Source organism: Eublepharis macularius, chromosome 2, assembly GCF_028583425.1.
Source record: "Eublepharis macularius isolate TG4126 chromosome 2, MPM_Emac_v1.0, whole genome shotgun sequence".
In the NCBI taxonomy this organism is placed as follows: domain Eukaryota; kingdom Metazoa; phylum Chordata; class Lepidosauria; order Squamata; family Eublepharidae; genus Eublepharis; species Eublepharis macularius.
The window spans coordinates 3751055-3769693 of record NC_072791.1 but is presented as its reverse complement, the minus strand read 5'-3'; the positions used below and the strand labels follow the sequence as shown (position 1 = coordinate 3769693).

The 18639-nt window shown below is 46.0% G+C and overlaps 1 protein-coding gene across 1 annotated transcript in view; it reads right to left on the bottom strand.

The window, feature by feature from the left end:
* The window catches only part of MDGA2 (MAM domain containing glycosylphosphatidylinositol anchor 2), a 680911-nt gene that overhangs the window by 303178 nt on the left and 359094 nt on the right, over nucleotides 1-18639 (bottom strand). Inside the window, exon 5 of the mRNA XM_054971659.1 lies at nucleotides 14089-14221. Within this exon, the coding sequence (XP_054827634.1) occupies nucleotides 14089-14221 (133 nt within the window). The remainder of the gene's footprint in view (nucleotides 1-14088; nucleotides 14222-18639) is intronic.

The following is an 18639-nucleotide window of genomic DNA, read 5'->3' as shown; positions in this document are numbered from 1 at the left end:
AAACACGACCAATCACAAACCGCAACGAACCACCATTTTCCCAGTTCGTGCCCATTTCTACCTGCAATTGCTTGCACTGGGTGCCCACCTCATTCAGCACCCGGCTCTTCCACTCTGCTTGCCTCACCTTCTTTGAGTTCACTTCCCAGCATGTCCTCCATGCCTATGAAACTGCTTTCTTCCCCACAATCACTCCCTTCTCTGCCCAAAGGTTTCCTCTCAACCTGCTCTCCCCATGATCCTTTAATCACACCTTCTCCCAGAACCTTCACCAATTTTTTAAAAAAGTATTCAGTGTAATAACCTTGATGCCAGACTACTGTAACACACTGTATAGGGGTGTACCTTGGAGGAAATCCTGAAATTTCAGCTGGTGCAAACTGCAGCTACTCGTGTGTTATGGGAAGGGAGCCATCAGGACCACATTTCACTGGTCCGGAAGTCTCTTCTCAGGGTGGCTGTGTGCTTTTGGGTTTTTCTGTTAACCTTTCACGTCCTTCATTACCTAAGGCTCAGGACCTTCTCTCCAGTTACAAACCCAGGCAGCAGCTGTGCTCCACACAAGAGGATCCCTTAGCAGTCCCCTCCTCCTCAAGACACCATCTGTTTCAGCTAGGGATGCCAGACCCCTGCTGGAGGCAGGGGATCCCCCGCCCCCACTCCCACACCTCACCCCCGCTTACCTGGCTAGTGGGGGGGGGAGTTAATCTTCCATGTGCGCTCCCCTGCAGCGCTGTGCATGCCCGATCCATGCCAAAATGAGCCCGAAACTATCCCGATCTGGGGCAAAATGAGTGCATTTTGGGCCGTTGTGGAGGGCAGGAGCGCTTCTGCACTCCGCAACATCCCCAATCCGGGCCTCTGCAGAGTGTGGGTGGACTCCCAGGGGCCGCGTGATGATGTCACTTCCCAGAAGTGATCTCATTTTGCTTGCAGGAGCACGCGCGCGCAAAACACACGTGCACCCTCCACCCCCGCAGGTAAGTGCCAGGCCCCAATCCACCACCGGGAGGTTGAAGGGGCCTGGCAACCCAGGCCTTTTTCACAGCTGTCACACAACTTCCCAGAAGGGTGAGGCCAGTATATAACCGTTGGAGCCTTCCAGACAGAGTGTAGAATGGAGAGCTTATGGGGCAGCGAGACAGTTACAGATATGGGCTCTGGCTAATCAGTGTGGAGGCGCAAACTGTCTGCAGCCCTGCTTTAAGAGGCTCAGCCCCTCCAAGAGGGCTTTCCTTTAGTCCTTGGGGGTCCAACCAGGATTGCAAACCTCCTGGAATTATGACTGGTCTCCAGTCTATGGAGATCAGTTCCCCTGGGGAAAATGGCTGCCCTGGAGGGTGGAATCTATAGCATTATACACTGCTGCATTCCATCCCCTCCTCAAACCTTGTCCCTCCACAAGTTCCACCCCCAAATCTCCAGGAATTTCCCAACCTGGAATTAGCAAGCAACCCTAGGTCCAACTGACTGATTTAAATGGAAAGCTTCTTGCGGTGCAGGGGCCGTGTTTCCTAGCTGCAAGATACTGTGCACGTTGAATAGTCACACGTTTAATGCTGTTCAAAGACAAGATTCCCTGGAAAAGTCAATAATGCTGGGAAAAGTGGAAGGCAGTAGGAAAAGAGGAAGACCTAAAACGAGGTGGCTGGACTCAATCAAAGAAGCCACGTCCTCCAGTTTGCAGGATCTGAGCAAGTCTATGGTTGTTGTGGGTTTTCCAGGCTGTATTGCCGTGGTCTTGGCATTGCAGTTCCTGACGTTTCGCCAGCAGCTGTGGCTGGCATCTTCAGAGTGTGTGACACTGAGAGATCTCTGTCTTTTGGTGCTACACCTCTGAAGATGCCAGCCACAGCTGCTGGCGAAACGTCAGGAACTACAATGCCAAGACCACGGCAATACAGCCCGGAAAACCCACAACAACCATCGTTCTCCGGCCGTGAAAGCCTTCGACAATACACTGAGCAAGTCTGTTAATGATAGGTTTGGGAGGTCTTTCATTCATTGGGTTGCCATAGGTCGGAGGTGACTTGACGGCACATAACATACCTCAAAAATGCTCAGAAGAGACATGGCAGACAGTTCAAGAGAGCTTCTATGTCCCTGTTGTCTTTGGCAGAAACAACTGAGTTCCCCACCATAACCTCCATCCCTGTACACGCAAGGGACATCCACAGATTTTCTTCTTAAACTACAGATAAGGATGTGATATCGGATTTCGGGACTAGTCTGGTTCAGTTTCAAAGGTGGAGCTTCTCTCGTGGTTTCTTTCTGCGACTGTACCCCATTATATCAGTTTCACTGAATGTCCTAAATGTGTTCATTTGTACACATGTGTTCATTTGTTGTACTTGCTTGGTGAATGTCCCACCTGTTGACTGCATTGTATTTCACCTGCACTGTGCAGTTCGCCTTGTGCCTCAGTGAGAAAAGTAGGCAGTAAATAAATAAATTACTCAGGTTGAAATACAGGATTCCCTTCCCTCCAGCCAAAATAACAACAACAAAAAATGGTATTAAAATATTAAAATTGACACCTGTCTTGCATAAAAACGGCAAATAACTTAGGCATGCCCTGAGAAGGCTGTTTGCAATGATGGCAGATACAAAAATGCCATAAATGAAGCAAAACAAAAGGGGGGCAGAAGAAATAGATTTGGTGGAACAAAAACACTAACAATAAATATGCTCAAAATTTTTAAAAAACGGGAAAATTGTACACTTTTATCTCTCTGCTGCTGCTAAGTAAGACAGGAACGGCTGTGGTCTGTTCCCTGCTGGAACAGTACTGAGAAGGTGGCTGTGGGTTCTTCCCTACAACTATGTTCCTTCCTCAGATGTAGGGACTCCTATGGCAGAAGACGGCTCCCTTCACCAGAGGAAGGCGCTGCCGTGAGCTGAGCAGAGCGGCAGACTCTAACTCCATACTTCCTTGCTGAGATTAATGTGGAAATAAATGACCGTGGCTTGAAATGATAGCTTTGGATTCCTCTGCGGTTATCAAACTGGGGTGCATGCTTGTATATGCCATCAAGTTGCAACAGACTTATGGTGACCCCAGCATGCACTTTCAAGGCAAGAGATAAGCAGCCGTTTTGGGCCCTGGCGCCAGCCTGATGGAACTCACTCTCTGTTGAGACTCGGGCCCTGCAGGACGTGTCACAGTTCCGCCGGGCCTGTAAGACGGAGATGTTCCGCCAGGCCTATGGTTATGGGTTGAGGCATAGGGAAATTATCCAGCCAGCCTTCCTGCTGTGGCCTCTTTTGGCCCACCCTGCTTTGTTGGTTGATCTTGGACAACCTGTTGTGTTGCACTCCACAGTACTTGGGTGTTCGAGTGTGTTATCTGGGGAATGACGAATGCCACTTCCTTGGGCTAAATTGGTTTTTAATATACGTTGCACTGTAGTCGTTTATATTTTAATTCCTATTTATTGTATGTCTTAAGCTTTTATCTCTTTGTTGTGTTATAGATTTTTTTTTTTACATTTTTATTGGATTAGAGATTGTGTAAATATTCCATACAATCATTTCCCTTTAAATAATTTCAATTCTAACCCCCTCCCTTCCCCCCCCCTTTTGTTGACTTCCAACAGTTTTCCAACCCCTTGTCTGTTGTGTTATAGATTTGTTGTTGTGACCCACCCCGAGCCCGCTTGCAAAGAGGGTGGGCTATAAACTTAATAAACTAAACAAAACTACACTGGTTTGCCATTGCCTTCCTTTGTAGAGCAGCCCCAGTCTTCCTCTGCTATCTCCCACCCAAATACTGACCCTGTTTAAGATGTGACGAGACTGGGCTATACCATGTTACTTTCCCTCCCAAACTGGACTGTGCCACGGGGGAAAGGAAAGAGAGCACTGGGTAGCCAGCACCGGTCGCACATCCCTTTGCCACATATCATCAACAGGCTGGGGACATCAATCACTCGCTCTTTCATTTCTCCGCTACAGGCCAAACGCTGTACCCTTTATCCTGCCGTTCTGCTCATTAAAGGGGCTGTTTTCCTTATCTGGGGATTACAGGCAACCTCGGAGCCAGCCAACCCATTGTTATGCATGCTAAAGATTTTATATATTTATATATTGAACATGCACATGTGCTCCTCAAACAAGATAATTCTTCAGTATATTTTCACTGATTTCCCCACCCCTTCCTTTCAAAAAAGTGTTAGACAAAACAGACCGAGGCTTAATGGAGAGATTACGAGCCAAGAAAACCTTTCCCGCCTGGACCTTGACAAAGGAGATCAAAGGGTGGCTCGTGGTGGGATGTCATTACATGGCCCCGCCCCACTAAGCCACAGCGATCCCAAGGGATCATCCTTCCTTAAGGGACGCGCCGGCAACAAATGCCTGTATTGTGTGCTGCGTCACGAGCAGTTGGCTTAATCCACCCATATGGCATGTTCAAAAGGAGAGTGAAACCATTGCTCCAACCAGAGAGAGGACCTGAAGGCCACTGAGCTTGCCTTTCTGGACTCAGGGAAACGACACCAGGCCCAGCAAGACCGCTCAGTGCCAAATCTCCTTTTCAGACAGTGGTCCCCGTCCCAAGTGCTTTGCAAGCCACGCTCCTCCTTCGCCTCCAGCTGGCAACTCAGGGCTAAGGAGATGCTGTGGATGAGCAAGCATCGATGCTGGGGCCTGCTGTGAAAGTGGGCGGAGGCCTTGGAAGGCCCACAGGATGTATTCATACCTGCCCAGGGGTGTCCTGTATGCCAGCATCCATGCCATTGTTGTGTTCATATGCCATATGCCATTATTATTGTGTTACCATGCATGCCATTGTTGCATTTTATACTGAGAGTGATATAAGCAGCCATGCCATCATTGTGTTGTACATATTGCCATAATGCCTAAGTTCCATACTGTATCTTATGCATTTCATATAATTCATCTGAAAGTGTTTAGATGGCTAGTTCTGATTTTTAGAGGAGCAAACAGCCTCTGGCTTATGTCTAAGAAATATGCGCTTTCAGTTTTGAGTGGCCTTGGGCCGAAGCTGCAGCTGTGTGCTGAACTGTATCTGTTTCACAGGAGGGAATGATTCCACTCTGTACTTTGTCTAAACTAAACTAAACTACTCTGTCCCCATGTAACTTTTTAGGTTTTCGCGCCTGAATGCAAAGAGGCGGGGGGGCATCCCTCTATATCAGTAGTCCTATAGTTTGACTAATTACTTCTGCCAACTTTTCCCTATGAGTGAATACTTGAACTGAATAGATCTCTAAATAAAGATTCTTCAACCAATGCACCTGTTTGCTTGTTGTGAGGGACTTGGGGATCTTACTGCCAGGGACTAACACTCGAGGACTGACAAGAGGTTGGGGAACTGGCAGGCTGAAAGCATACCGTTGCTGATGGATAGGGGCCAAAGAGCAGGTTTCTAGGACGCAGCTGCATCCTGCCCAGCCAAGAGGCTTCACACAGCCTACCAATCACAGCTGCTGACACTGCACAGAGTATGTCCCTTCCATGAACGAAAGAGGCTCTGATGGATGATCTCACAACGTCAAAAGGCTCTAGGGCTGCCAGCTCTGCTCTACCAGATGCCAGGAGATTTGGGAGGTGATGTCTGGGAAGGTGGAATTTCAAGGGGGTAACATCATTTACTCCATGCTGCACTAGGAATTCCCCCAATCTCCCATCTGGCCTTTCTGCTTGCAAAAGATGACTCTATGAACCTTGGAAGTTGCCTACTGCCAAGCACCCTTTGAGCTTAGCATCGTCTTCGTGGAATAGGCGTGGTCCTCTTAGGCAGAGGAGGACTTTCCACTAACCAGGTTTCCAAGATCCTTTTAACTGGTAACACCAAGTCCTGAATCTGAGTCCTTCTGCAGACCAATTTTAGTATAATATAATAATATATGTTTATTGCTTTTCCGCTCGAAGCCATAAGCCATACAAACACCAACAAAATATGAACTGTACACTTGAACATACCCAATTCACATAGACATAACTCGTCATTATCACTTTAAACTATCTAAACTCATGAAAATCTTGTTTCTTTATCACTGTGGCTAAAAAGGAAGACCGATTTTAATTTTAGAAAAGAGCAAGAGTCCAATAGCACCCATAAGACTAACAACATTTGTGGTAGAGCATGAGCTTTTGTGAGTTTCTTCTTCAGCTCACTTCTTCAGTTCAGACTCTCTAAGCAGAGGGACATGGGTTCCTATACATAAGTATCTGAAGAAGTGAGCTGTGGCTCACGAAAGCTCATACTCTATCACAAATTTTGTTAGTCTTATAGGTGCTACTGGACTCTTGCCCTTTTCTACTACTCCTGACCAGGGCTTTTTTTCTAGGAAAAGAGGTGGTGGAACTCAGTGGGTTGCCCTCGGAGAAAATAGTCATATGGCTGGTGGCCCTACCCCCTGATCTCCAGACAGAGGGGAGTTTAGATTGCCCTCCGCGCCAGTGCCGTTCCCCCACGTTCCTGCTGAAAAAAAGCCCTGCTCCTGACAGACTAACAAGGCTACCCAATCTCAATTTTAATTTTGGCACTGAGGGAAAAAGAAAACTACTGTGAGAGGAAGCAGCCCCCTGGAAATCATTTGAAATGCTGCAGGAGATCTGAACAGACGCCGACGCCGGATCGCTGGCAGCTCACAGTCAAGCCCAACAGACACAATTAAGCCACTTCCAATGCTGCCGAATTAGGTGGGTGTAAATGCACCCAATTACACCTCCGTGTAATGCTGCAAACTCCATTATGTCTGATGCATTCTTGATGAACTCCCATTGATTTGATGGCATCTGCTTAATTGTTTGTTTCTGATTAAGCCAGACGATGCGCCCATTTAGGAAATCGGCTAACTCGCCCCACGGCATTTGAAGCCCCGGATCTTAAGTGGGTGTCTGCGAAGCGACAGCCTCCAACCCCTGAGGCATCCTGTGGTTGCTACTCGGGAGTGAGTGAGGGGAGAGTTTTCTGCAGTCATGAACGGGTGAACGTTGAGCAGGAGGCAGAAAGGGGTGGGAGCGGCTGGCTTCTCACCCAGGCTCCAGCACCTCGGCTTCCGTCTGTGGTGCCAGCTAGCTCCCCAGAGTCTTCTCTTCCATTTCCTTGGTTTGCATGTTGCTAATGGGTGTGTGTGTGTGTGTGTGTGAAAATGTGTGCTCTTTAGCCTTCATCACCACATTTTCACACACACATGTCCATTAGCAAGGAAGTCATAACATTAGCCTGGAAGCATAATTTAAAGTGCAGTCGTTTCACCTCTCTACAGGAAGGCAGTTTAAAAAGAGAGAGCCGGCAGAGAATACTCCCCAAAGGCTTTGTTAATTTCATCCTTACCCTCCCCGAAGGCTCTGTCAATTTCACCTCTCCTTTGGGGAGGTGAAGATGAAATTAAGAAAGACTCTGAGGAGCGATTGCTGCCAGCTCTATGTAGAGACGGTGAAACGTGAAACTATGCTTCCCGGCTAACATTGCGTCTCCCTTCACTTGAGTGACCTCGTGTAAGACGTGTCATGTAGAGAGACTCTAAGAGACGCCCTGATGAGTTCCAACAACAACTTTCCTCCAGCAGCAAAGAGGGTTGCCAACTGGCCTGGAAAAAATGTTACCTTCAAAACAACCCTATGACGTCAGCTAGGCTAAAGATTTTTTTTTTTAATACCGGGGTTTTAATACTGGATTGTAATTAATCTCTTTTAATGTTTTTTAAAAAAAATTTTTTATTTTTTACGATGCCTCTGTCAGGTTCCTGGAAAGGCGATGTAAAAATGTTTTAAACGAAATGAATGAGAATAAACTAAAGAAGAGAGGATGTGGCCCAAGATCGCGCCAAGAGCTAAAAGGAGCTAACTAAGGGGTTCTTTTGGAGCTTGCGGACACAAACGGCTGCCACAAAAGGGTCGCTGCAGGAGGTAGAACCTGCCACAAAATGGGAGGGAGAGCAAGTCAGTTGGTGGAGGGCAGTTGGAAGTGGACAGTTGGTGTCTGGGGGGAGTTGAGGGGGAGATGGCTCTGAGGGGAGAGGTAAATCTAGTGTGATCCCAGGTATCAAAGGATCGGGCCTGCCCTACACAACATCTAACTAGGGAATGAGGGAGATAGAGTAGGGGTTTCTGTTTAGGTTTCATTAGTCCTTCCGTTCAATGTATATTTGCTTGTGTATAGTTAGAAGTATTCCCCATTGCCATGTATGGATGTGAAAGCTGGACGGTAAAGAAAGCTGACAGGAAAAAAAATTGATTCATTTGAAATGTGGTGCTGGAGGTGGGTTTTGCGGATACCAAGGACAGCCAAAAAGACCAATAACTGGGTACTCGATCAAATCAAGCCGGAATTCTCCTTAGACGCTAAAATGACCAGACTAAAGCTATCGTATTTTGGTCACATCATGAGAAGACAAGATTCACTGGGAAAGTCAATAATGCTAGGAAAAGTGGAAGGCAGCAGGAAAAAAGGAAGACCTAAAACGAGGTGGCTGGACTCAATCAAAGAAGCCACCTCCTCCCGTTTGCAGGATCTGAGTAGGTCTGTTAGAGAGAGAACATTTTGGAGGTCTTTCATTCACAGGGTCGCCATAGGTCGGAAACGACTTGACGGCACATAACACACACACACACACAGTTAGAAGTGAAATAAATTATTTTTTGGAATTTATGAAGGAAGAAAGCTCTTCTGTCCCACATAGTCCCCCAACCACTTGGGCCCACTAGCAGAGGAGGGAGTTTAGGAGGCTGTCCTGGCTAACCAGGACCCCACACAGGGGCAGTGGTGGCAGCAACTACCCAGAGATAGGAAAGGGAGAATGGGGCTGAGACAGGCCCGAGGCAAAGGCCTTTCCAGAGCTGTTTTTCCTTTTCAGTCTACCCCTGTGGGCAGCTGAGGCTTTCACAGCATGAAGGGAAATAACATTATCTGGTAAACAATATTCCAATATTCCTCTTTTAAAGGAAGCAGACTTTTCTCCAGGCAGCTGGCAACCCAAACTATACAGGGGCTTGGGCCTCTCTGGGTTGCCCCGTTGGGCCTCAGTCTCCATAGCAACCTGGAAGCTCAAGATCTGACAAGATAGTTCCTTCTTCTTCTAATTTTTTTTTCCTCCTGGGATTAACAGTATCCACCCAGCCAAAGCAATGTTTTTTTAAAATCTGCACAGTCGATCGGATCTCCCATGGCCCATCAAAAGATATGCTTGGCAAAAGCCCCATCTGGGCCCATTCCCTTTCCAAAAACACTTGGTTCATACCAGGAAAGGTGTCCTGGCCGCAGTGGCGCCATGGGCACCATGTTGGAGATCCCTGGCCTAACCAGTCGTAGCTTAATAGTCTAACCACTTCACCTCACTGGATCCTTCTTATGGCATGAGAAGTCTGAGGTCATGTAATTTTCTCCATCTGAAATTAGGATTGCCAGCTCTGGGATGGGAAATCCTGGAGATTTCGGAAGTGGGCCCTGGGGAGGGCAGAGTTTTGGGAGGGACCTCAGAAGTGTCTAATGCCTTCGAGGCCATCCTCCTAAGCAGCCATTATCTCCTGGGAAACTGATCTTCATGGCAGGGGGATCAGTTGTAATTCTGGGAGATCTCCAGCTGCCACCTGGAAATTGGCAAACCTACCTGCAACCCAGAGGGGCAGAATCCAGGATCAGCAGCTGCTGCATCTGTCGTTTGGGTGAATTAGATCCGAGGGTGCCTCCCTCCATCAGCCCTTAGAACAGAGGGCAGAGACTGAGTTGGATTTGGGGGGGCAGATGAATGGCCTGATCCAGAAGGGAGCGGAAGGGGCTGGGCTCCCTTTGGCCCTCCTCCTCAGTTCCTTCTTTAGCAATGGTTTTCTCTCTTGTATACTGATTTGCTGTTATCACAGGAGGCAGCCAACCCTTCTGAGCCTCCGCTGGTGCCATGCCCCGGCAGGCCCTGCTGCTTCATCAGTGGCTTTTCAGGCTACACCCTTGCAAGAAACACTCCACCTGGGAAAGCTAGGGTTCAAACCCCTGCCCAAACAAGCCTGCTGTCCCTGGCCCAATCTGAGGGACTGGCTGGCCCGTTAATTTTATTCAAGCTGAGGCGAGTGTCCCCTGCTGAGCTGTAAATTCTGCAGGGCCATTGGGCCTGGATCTGGGCCACACCAGACGTAGGCTGTTATAATGTCCCAATCCAGCCCGCCTGCTGCTCTAGCTGCTAGAGGGGAAAAACGGCTTTCAGATTTTCAGGCAGAACATTGCGAATGCTTCTCCCGGCGAGAAAATGCATACACACGCACACACACAAATCCAGTGAGGGCAATTTGCTACAGCAAGAGCCAACATGCAAAATCCAAATAAACTGAAAATCTCGCCCCAGACACAAAGCCAGAGCCTCATTAAGGTTTCTTCCGGCAGCTTCCTTCATTATCGGCTTTCAGTGCCTTTGCAGAATTTATATTATTAAAGAATAACCCCGGTTCCTTGAGTCGGCTCTCTCCCAAATGTTTTGACACTTGCCAGCGAATGGCATTCCACCAAACACCGAATTCGTTGCTAACGAGCCGCTTTTTGCTCAGAACAAGATGTGTGTGCGTGTGTGTGTGTGTGTGTGTGTGTGGTGTGTCTGTGTGCGTGCGTGGGGGGGGGGGTGCTGCTGATTCACCAAAAGCCTCTGGCAAAGCTCCTTTCCTAAGCAAAGCTCTGGTGTAAATTAACACGGGCTGGATTTGGGCACACAGCTTCGGGGAGATTTCCCCCAGTCAGAACTTTCTGCACACAGAATGGAGGGAGGCTGGGAGGTCTCCACGCAAGTCACCTCAAGAGAATTTCTAGGAACAGAAGCAACAAATGGGGCAGGGAGCAAATGGGGCAGAAGGGCCAAGCCCAATGAGGAAAAGTTGAAGGAGCTCGGCATGTTTAGCCTGGAGAGGAGATGACTCAGAGCCAAACTACAAGTGACGTCTTACACAGGTTGGACACTAGTCAGCTTCCCTCAAGTTTTGGTGGGAAATGTAGGCATCCTGGTCTTGCAGCTGTAATGGAGAGCCAAGCTGTAAAATCAGGGCACCTACATTTCCCATCAAAACTTGAGGGAAGCTGACAAGTGTCCAACCTGTGTAAGGCGTCACTTGTAGTTTGGCTCTGAGAGGCGATACGATAACCATCTTCAAGTACTTGAAGGGCTGCCATATAGAGGATGGCGCGGAGTTGTTTTATGCTGCCCCAGAAGGTCGGACCAGAACCAATGGGTTGAAACTAAATCAAAAGAGCTTTTGGCTAAACATTAGGAAGAACTTCTTGACAGTTAGAGAGGTCCCTCAGTGGAACAAGCTTACTCGGTTGGGCTCTCCTTTGGAGGTTTTTAAGCAGAGGCCAGATGGCCACCTGACAGCAATGATGATTCTGTGAACCTGGGCAGATCATGAGAGGGAGGGCAGAATGGGTTACATCAGTGCTTACTTCTTGTGGCTACTTCTTACATGCCCAGGTAAGGCTGATCGCCACCCTGAGGTCAGGAAGCAATTTTCCCCAGGCCAGTTTATCTAGGGATCCTGGAGGTGTTTTGCCATCTTCTGGGAATGGAGCAGGGGTCCCTGGGGATATAGGGTGGAGAGGTAGTTGTGAATTCCCTGCATTGTGCTTGGGGTTGGACTAGATGACCCTGGCGGTTCCTTCCAACCCTATGATTCCCTCTGGACAGAGTTTATAGGCCTTGGGACATTTGCAATGCAATGAGGGGGCAATAAGAATGAAAGTGCACATTTATCTAGATTTCTAAGTTTCCCATCCACAAGAACGAGAGGCAGTGGGGTGAACCGCATCATTCTCTACCAAAACTTCCTCCAGCCTAGAGTCTGCCTCTCTCGTACTTAACTGGCTCTTCCTCCAAGGAAGGAATTGGAGGAAGAGCCACTGAAGTTGGAGGAAGGCTCCTTAGACCGCAGGAGAACTTCAGACCTGAGACCAAAGGAAAAGCGGGGTATAAGTAAACAAGGAAACAAATAAATAATATTTGCTCAGTGGAGTGGTAGGCAAGAGGTAGAATCTACCTCACTACCGTAACTTCAAAGGAAGCGACAGTACACGTATCTGAAGAAGTGAGCTGTGGCTCACAAAAGCTCATACCCTACCACTAATTTTGTTAGTCTTATAGGTGCTACAGGACTCTTGCTCTTTTCCACTGCTACAGACAGAATAACATGGCTACCCATCTTGCTCTACAGGACACAAGATTTAAAAAAAAAAAAGTTTCTATGTTAGTTTCCAAATATGACCACTTTGCAAGGAAGCCCCGGTCCCTGAACATGACTCCCAGTGAGTCTGTTGCCAAGGCTCCTTCCACATTGCTACTGGTGTCCTTGCATCACTCACCCAACGGAAGCCGTTACAAGCAGATCCTCTCAAAAGTGAAACGAAATCAAATGAAGTTCGGTGTAAGAGAGTGTAAGGTGATGCACACCGGAACAAAATATCCCAGCTTTGAATATATGCTGATGGCGTCTAAACTGGATGAGAATTTTAAGGGATCTTAGGGTTGCAGTAGGTAGCCTGATAAAGGCTATTTCCACACAGCCGATCGTTCCCGCCCTTCGCCTGCTTTTTTTGTGTGTTGCTCCAAAAACTCAGCCACCACACACACTTCCCCAAAGGTTTACCTTGCGCTTTGAAGTCGCAGGACAGACTCCCCCAGTTCTTAGAAAAAGTGGTTTGGGAGGGGAGGCTGGGCACTTCTATCATCATCGCTCACCAACCTTTCAATATTTTTTTTTTTGCTCTGCACATGCGCGATCACATGCTGAGAGCTTCGGGGAGCAGCTCGGCTGTGATTGGACGATTCCTCAGAGTGCTTTAACCGTTCATATGCGCAAGAACACAGAAGAAGCGCTCCGTCAGCCCACAGCAAAAGAAAAGACCAGGGAAAGTATGGTTCCAGAAAAGGAGCCGAAAAAAACGAAAACCAAGAGGCCTAGAAGCATTTTGCAAAATGGAGACGTTTGGACTCGTGGGGAAAAGCCACCAGCGTTCCGTGAGTGGGCATGTGGAAACGGCCAAACTCACAGTGCTTAGACCGGAGTAACGCTCCATAGGACTGCACTGTCAGCGTGAGGCTGCGGTGAAACAGGCAAACCCCATGCTGAGGTTTATTAGGGAAGGAATTGAAAATAAAACAGAAAATATTGTAATGCCCTTGTAGGAAGCTATTGGTGTGACCTCATTTGCTCTATGCAATTCCGGTCACCATATCTCAAAAAGATATTACAGAGGTGAAAGGAGTACAAAGCAGGGCAACCGAGACGAGACGATTAAGAGGTTGGGATATCTTTCCGATGAGGAAAGGCTGAGTTGGGGATTTTCAATTTATAAAAAAGGCTAAAGAGTGCGGTAAAGATTCTTTATATACATCCCAGAAGGTCGATTAAAATGTTGTTGCCTTGAAAACCTTCTTTGTGTGTGTGTGTGTGTGTGCGTGCGCGTGTGTGTGTATGTGAGAGAGAGAGAGAGAGAGACCCCTGGAAGACCATTTTAAGTGGTAGTAGTCTCTCCGTGTCTCTCTGTGTGTGTTTGTGCATAAGTATGTGTGTGTGTGTGTGCAATGGTAACACAAACTGAGACACAGGGGCTAGATCTGGTGCTGATAATTGAATCCCACAAAGATGGGGGGAGGCGGGGGGAGACTGAGATGCCGAAGCTCAGCTGGTCTTTCTGAGAATTAAAAAAAATAGCAAAATACCTATTCCGACACAAGGAGGGAATTCCCAACCCTTAGTTGTCAAGTGTCAATGCACACGCACGGGTTACAAACTTAAATGGTTTTATTTAACTTGGTCATACACATAAGGAATCTCTACTCACAATTCTTCGAAATAACGAAAGGAGAGAGTGCATCTTTCATGCATAAAGGCACTTGAAGTAGCTTTGTAGACCCAGTGAATGTGGTGAAAAGAGAGAGATGACTTGCTCCTCTCCCTGCTGAGGTGTGAATGAACAAAAGAGGAAATGGCCTTAACAAGTTTTGGCGGGCTTTGAATGCCCCAGGAACTGAACCTGTGGGGTAAGGCACTACAACTCCCAAGATGCACTTCTCTTAAAACTATAGGCATACATTTTAGCCTGGTACATATTGATATAGTCAGCTTGCTGCTGAAACAGTACAATACCTGTTTTATTGGAAAGCCTGAAAGACACCATTTTGTCGGAGATGTTGCAGACGTTCCTGACGGAAGCCATGCAGCTGTAATTAGCATAGTCCTGAGGACGGAGATTCTTCAGCTTCAGGATCTTGGTTTCACCCTGTAGCCAGGCAGGCAAAAAAAAAAGATATTTAGGGAAGAAGAAGATAACTTCTGTCTTAAGTCGATCTTTGTGAAACAAGTTACTTTTGAATGATGGGGAGTCGAACCTGCAGAGTGCTGGCTCAGAGCCCTGCCACTTAACCACTATGCAACAGCAGCTTCCAGTTAGCTATCACAGGTAACAGCCACTGATAACCAGGCAGTCTCCAGATGTTTTAAAAAGTCAGAAGTCATTTGAGCATTGCATCCAGAAATCCCTCCTTTTCAGTCTCTAAACATGTGGCATCTGGTATTTTCAGAGAATAGGAACCATTTTTCTTGGTTATTTGCAAGAAACACATTTGAATCGGCTGTTCTGCCGAAGCAAAGCTTCAATCTTTCTAGCACGGAACAGTCTACTTGGATTGCTTCCAAACGGTCATTTCGTTCTGGTTTGACATTCAAACTGGAGCAGGTTTTTGGAGTATCCACATGGCATAATCTCCTAATCTTCCACCTTCCCTGCTTTGCTCTGGTCTTTCTCAATGAGGACGGGAGTCCCCGGTGGGCGACCCATCACTACATATAACCAATGTCTTATGAAATGTGTAATTTATAAAGTGCAAAGTTCTCAAAAGTGGTTATCTTACAAAGTATACTCATAAATATGTCAGCAGTATACCAATGTTAACATCCAGGATTAACAATAAATATGAAGTAATAAATAATCAGTATTAAATATCAAGTATAACAGCTCACAACGATCAAAGATCCAATGCAAAATGTAAACGCAATCATACTCTCTTAAAGTGACAGCAAATCTGTGCTTAGACCAGTTGCCGTGGTGTCCTAAATTGCTCTACAATCTTGATTTCCTTGTCAGACTTTCAAATCACCAGCCAGGCATGTAACACTGTGAGAGTAAGAAGTGTGCAAGTCTGTAAATATCTTGTATGTTGATCTTTCTCTTCTCTGTTGCAGATATTCGGGATGCAGAATATTTAGCTGAACAACTGGACATCACTGGACCGTCTAGTCTCAACTGGGACTATATGAACTCACAGAGTGATCTGCCTGGTCGGTGATGCCACGGAAGACGGTCTAAGCACAAATTTACTGTCACTTTAAGAGTGTACGATTGCTTTTACAAAATCACGGAAGGAAAAGAAAAAGGCAACATACCAGAACAACTGATATAAAGTGTAACCACACAAAAGGGAAACACTTGACACTCACGAATATTGAAAAAAAAAATTGCAAACTCTATTTGACAATATACAAACATATACCTGAACATAAAGTCAATGACAACTCACAAGAATACATGAATAGAAAAAATGCAAGACACCTGAATAGCTTCATACAAAAACAGCCACAATTTGAATAGCTGGAGCTCTAAGGAATAACAAAGATTCTATGACGGTAGCTTTTGAATTATCATCTTCACATATATAGATGTATTCTTATCTTCAGATATGTGGAGTATACTTCTTTTTGCACATAAAGCCACCGCCGAAATACAAAGCTGAAATTCACCAGTTACTTTCTCTCTGGTCTATGTAATGGAAGGTCACAGCTGTACTGTTTTTTCTATTCATGTATTCTTGCCAGTAGTCACTGACGTTATATTCCGGTGTATGGTTGTATATTGTCAAATAGATTTTCTAATTATTTTTCATTATTTGTGGGTGTCAGGTTTTTCCCTTTTGTGTGTTTATATTAATTGTAAAATCACTGCAATGCAATGTTATGCAATTGTCACAATCTAAATTCCCAAGCTTTCATTAAAGGAAACAAACAGTGCAATCCTAAAAAGAGTTAAATTAGTCTAAGCCAGGGGTGGGCAAATTGCCCACATGCGGCCCGCTACAGAGTTTTTTGTGGCCCGCCAAGACAGAAAAATTATAGAAAAGTGTGATAGGGTACATTTGTCTCATTAAACTGATTCTAAAATTAAATGTGCTTGCAGCTATAGATGATATGAAATTAGCACAATAAATAAATTGAATAAAACTACCACTATTTAATTTAATTTATTGATTTTTATGATACAATTTATACCTTTTCTGAAATGCAAAGTTAACTAATGAATGCAATCATTTTAAAAGGTGCGGCCCTCCGCTAACCTCCGCTCCCACAAAGTGGCCCCCGAGCCAAAACAATTGCCCACCCCTGGTCTAAGCCCATTGATTTCAATTGGCTTAGACTGGAGTAACTCTTTTTTAGGATTGCACTGTAAGTCACTTATCGTTTTTGTGGAAAAACACCATTCTATTGGTGGAGTTAACTTTCTATGGGCTGCAGAGGGGAGGGGCCAGTTCTGGAGTAGAAGGTGATTGGAGGGAGAGCGAGTCAGTTGGCGGAGGGGAGTTGGAAGTGGACAGTTGGTGGCTGGAGAGCGGAGGGAGGGATGGCTCTGAGGGGAGAGGGAGATCTAGTGTGACCCCAGGTAGCAAAGGATCAGGCCTGCCCTACACAACATCTAATGAGGGAGATAGAGTAGGGGTTTCTGTTTAGGTTTTATTAGTCCTTCCGTTCACTGTTTAGTTACCTGTGTATAGTTAGCAGTTCAATAAATGAGTTTTGGACTTGATGACGGAGGAAAGCTCTTCTGTTCCACATAGTCCCCCAACCGCTTGGGCCCACTAGCAGAGGAGGGGGGTTAGGAGGCTGTCCCGCCTAACCAGGACCCCATACAGGGACAGTGGTGGCAGCAACTACCCGGAGACAGCCCCTTCAGGTGCCTGGTCAAAGGCAAAAAGGGAGGGGTAGGCAGAGCGGGGTCTACCAGTGGGAGGAAAGGCCCCCGTTTTGCCACAGTTTTCATTGATATACCCCTTATATTTCCACAGCAAAAAGAGCTAGAAACTTAACAAGTGTCTTAATTAAAACAAAACAAACAAACAAACCTAGGGATTCAGAGGCATTAGCAGATGGGGGGAATTACTGTATCATTATTGTGCCACAATGGTCAAGGAATTTCTGATTTTTTTTAAAGGCCCCAAAGCCCTTTGGTAGTTTGAGGGTGCATGTCAGCTACGAGCACTGCGGCAAGGAAACTGGAGGGGGGAGTAGTTTTGAGAATTCTCGATTCTGTTCCAGTATGAGAAGTCAGCTTGTAGTGAATGGCGGTTTAAGTCTTATATAGTAATTTAAGAAATAAGTTCAAGGTAGTGTTGCCAGCTGATGGCAACCAGTGGAAGAGTGAGGGCACAAATATGGAGGAAACGGCACCGTGTTGGTGGTGTGATGTCACTTCCAATGAATACCGGAAGTGACATCACATTGCCAGCATGACACTGAGGCAACTGCATTGGATTTAGGAAAAACTATATGTTAAAACCGTACATCTTTGCCCAACGATCTGAAGTCACTTCAAGGTATTCACCAGAAGTGACATTCTGCCACCAGCATGGTGCCATGTTTTTAAAAATATATTTTATTAAAACAAAAAGGAAATATAGAAAAAAGAAAGGGAGAGAAAGGGAACAAAGAGCAAATATAACGCTATGTGCTACAAGGATTATTAAAATACAGAGTATAAAAATAATAACCTTTATAGATATTAGAATAATAATTAGAATAATAATTAAGCCTATTTAGTGTATATTTTTTCAAATAAACAACACATGCAGAATTCAAACCTATTTCTACTCATTTTTTTTAAAAAATAAAAAGCTCATTATTTCATTATTACCCCATCTTATCCTTACCTTTTCTTAACAATATCAATTGTTAACAATAACAGCTTATTACTTAATATAACTAATTGCCATACCTTTAAGAGTGTTAAAGTAAAGTAATACTGGGAATTCCAACCTGTTTCTACTCCTCCTGATCTTAAAAAAAGCATGGCATCATTTTTAAACAACCCCTCCCCAACAGTCTGCAACATAATGGGGGATGGGTCTCTCGCTGAAGCTGGCAGCTGATGGTCCCTGGCACCAGGGAGGTCCATCTGGCCTCTACCAGAACCAGGGCCTTTTTGGTCCTGGCTCCGACTTGGTGGAGCTCTCTGTCTGAGAAGACTAGGGCCCGGCGGGATTTGTTATCTTTCCGCCGGGCCTGCAGGACGGAGATGTTCCGCCAGGCATTTGGTGGGGGCTAGGCTGTCCTCTTGCCGGCCATACCACTGAAGACCGTCCACCACCCATGCAGGAGCTCATAAAGTGTGGTGCAGGTCATTATGTAAGAGCCAAGCCCTGCACCTAAAATGCTGTATTTTAATATTTATATCTGCCAATTGAGAAATGTTATTGTATATGGAATAGTGTTTTAATGTTTATTTGTAAGGTTTTTATTGTTTTAAACTGCATGTTACAAATTGTATGCTGTTACACCACCCTGAGCCCGTCCGTTGAGGAGGGCGGTCTAGAAATGTAATAAATAAAATAAATAAAAATAAAATAAACCTGGTCTCGCTAATTTGGGTGACTA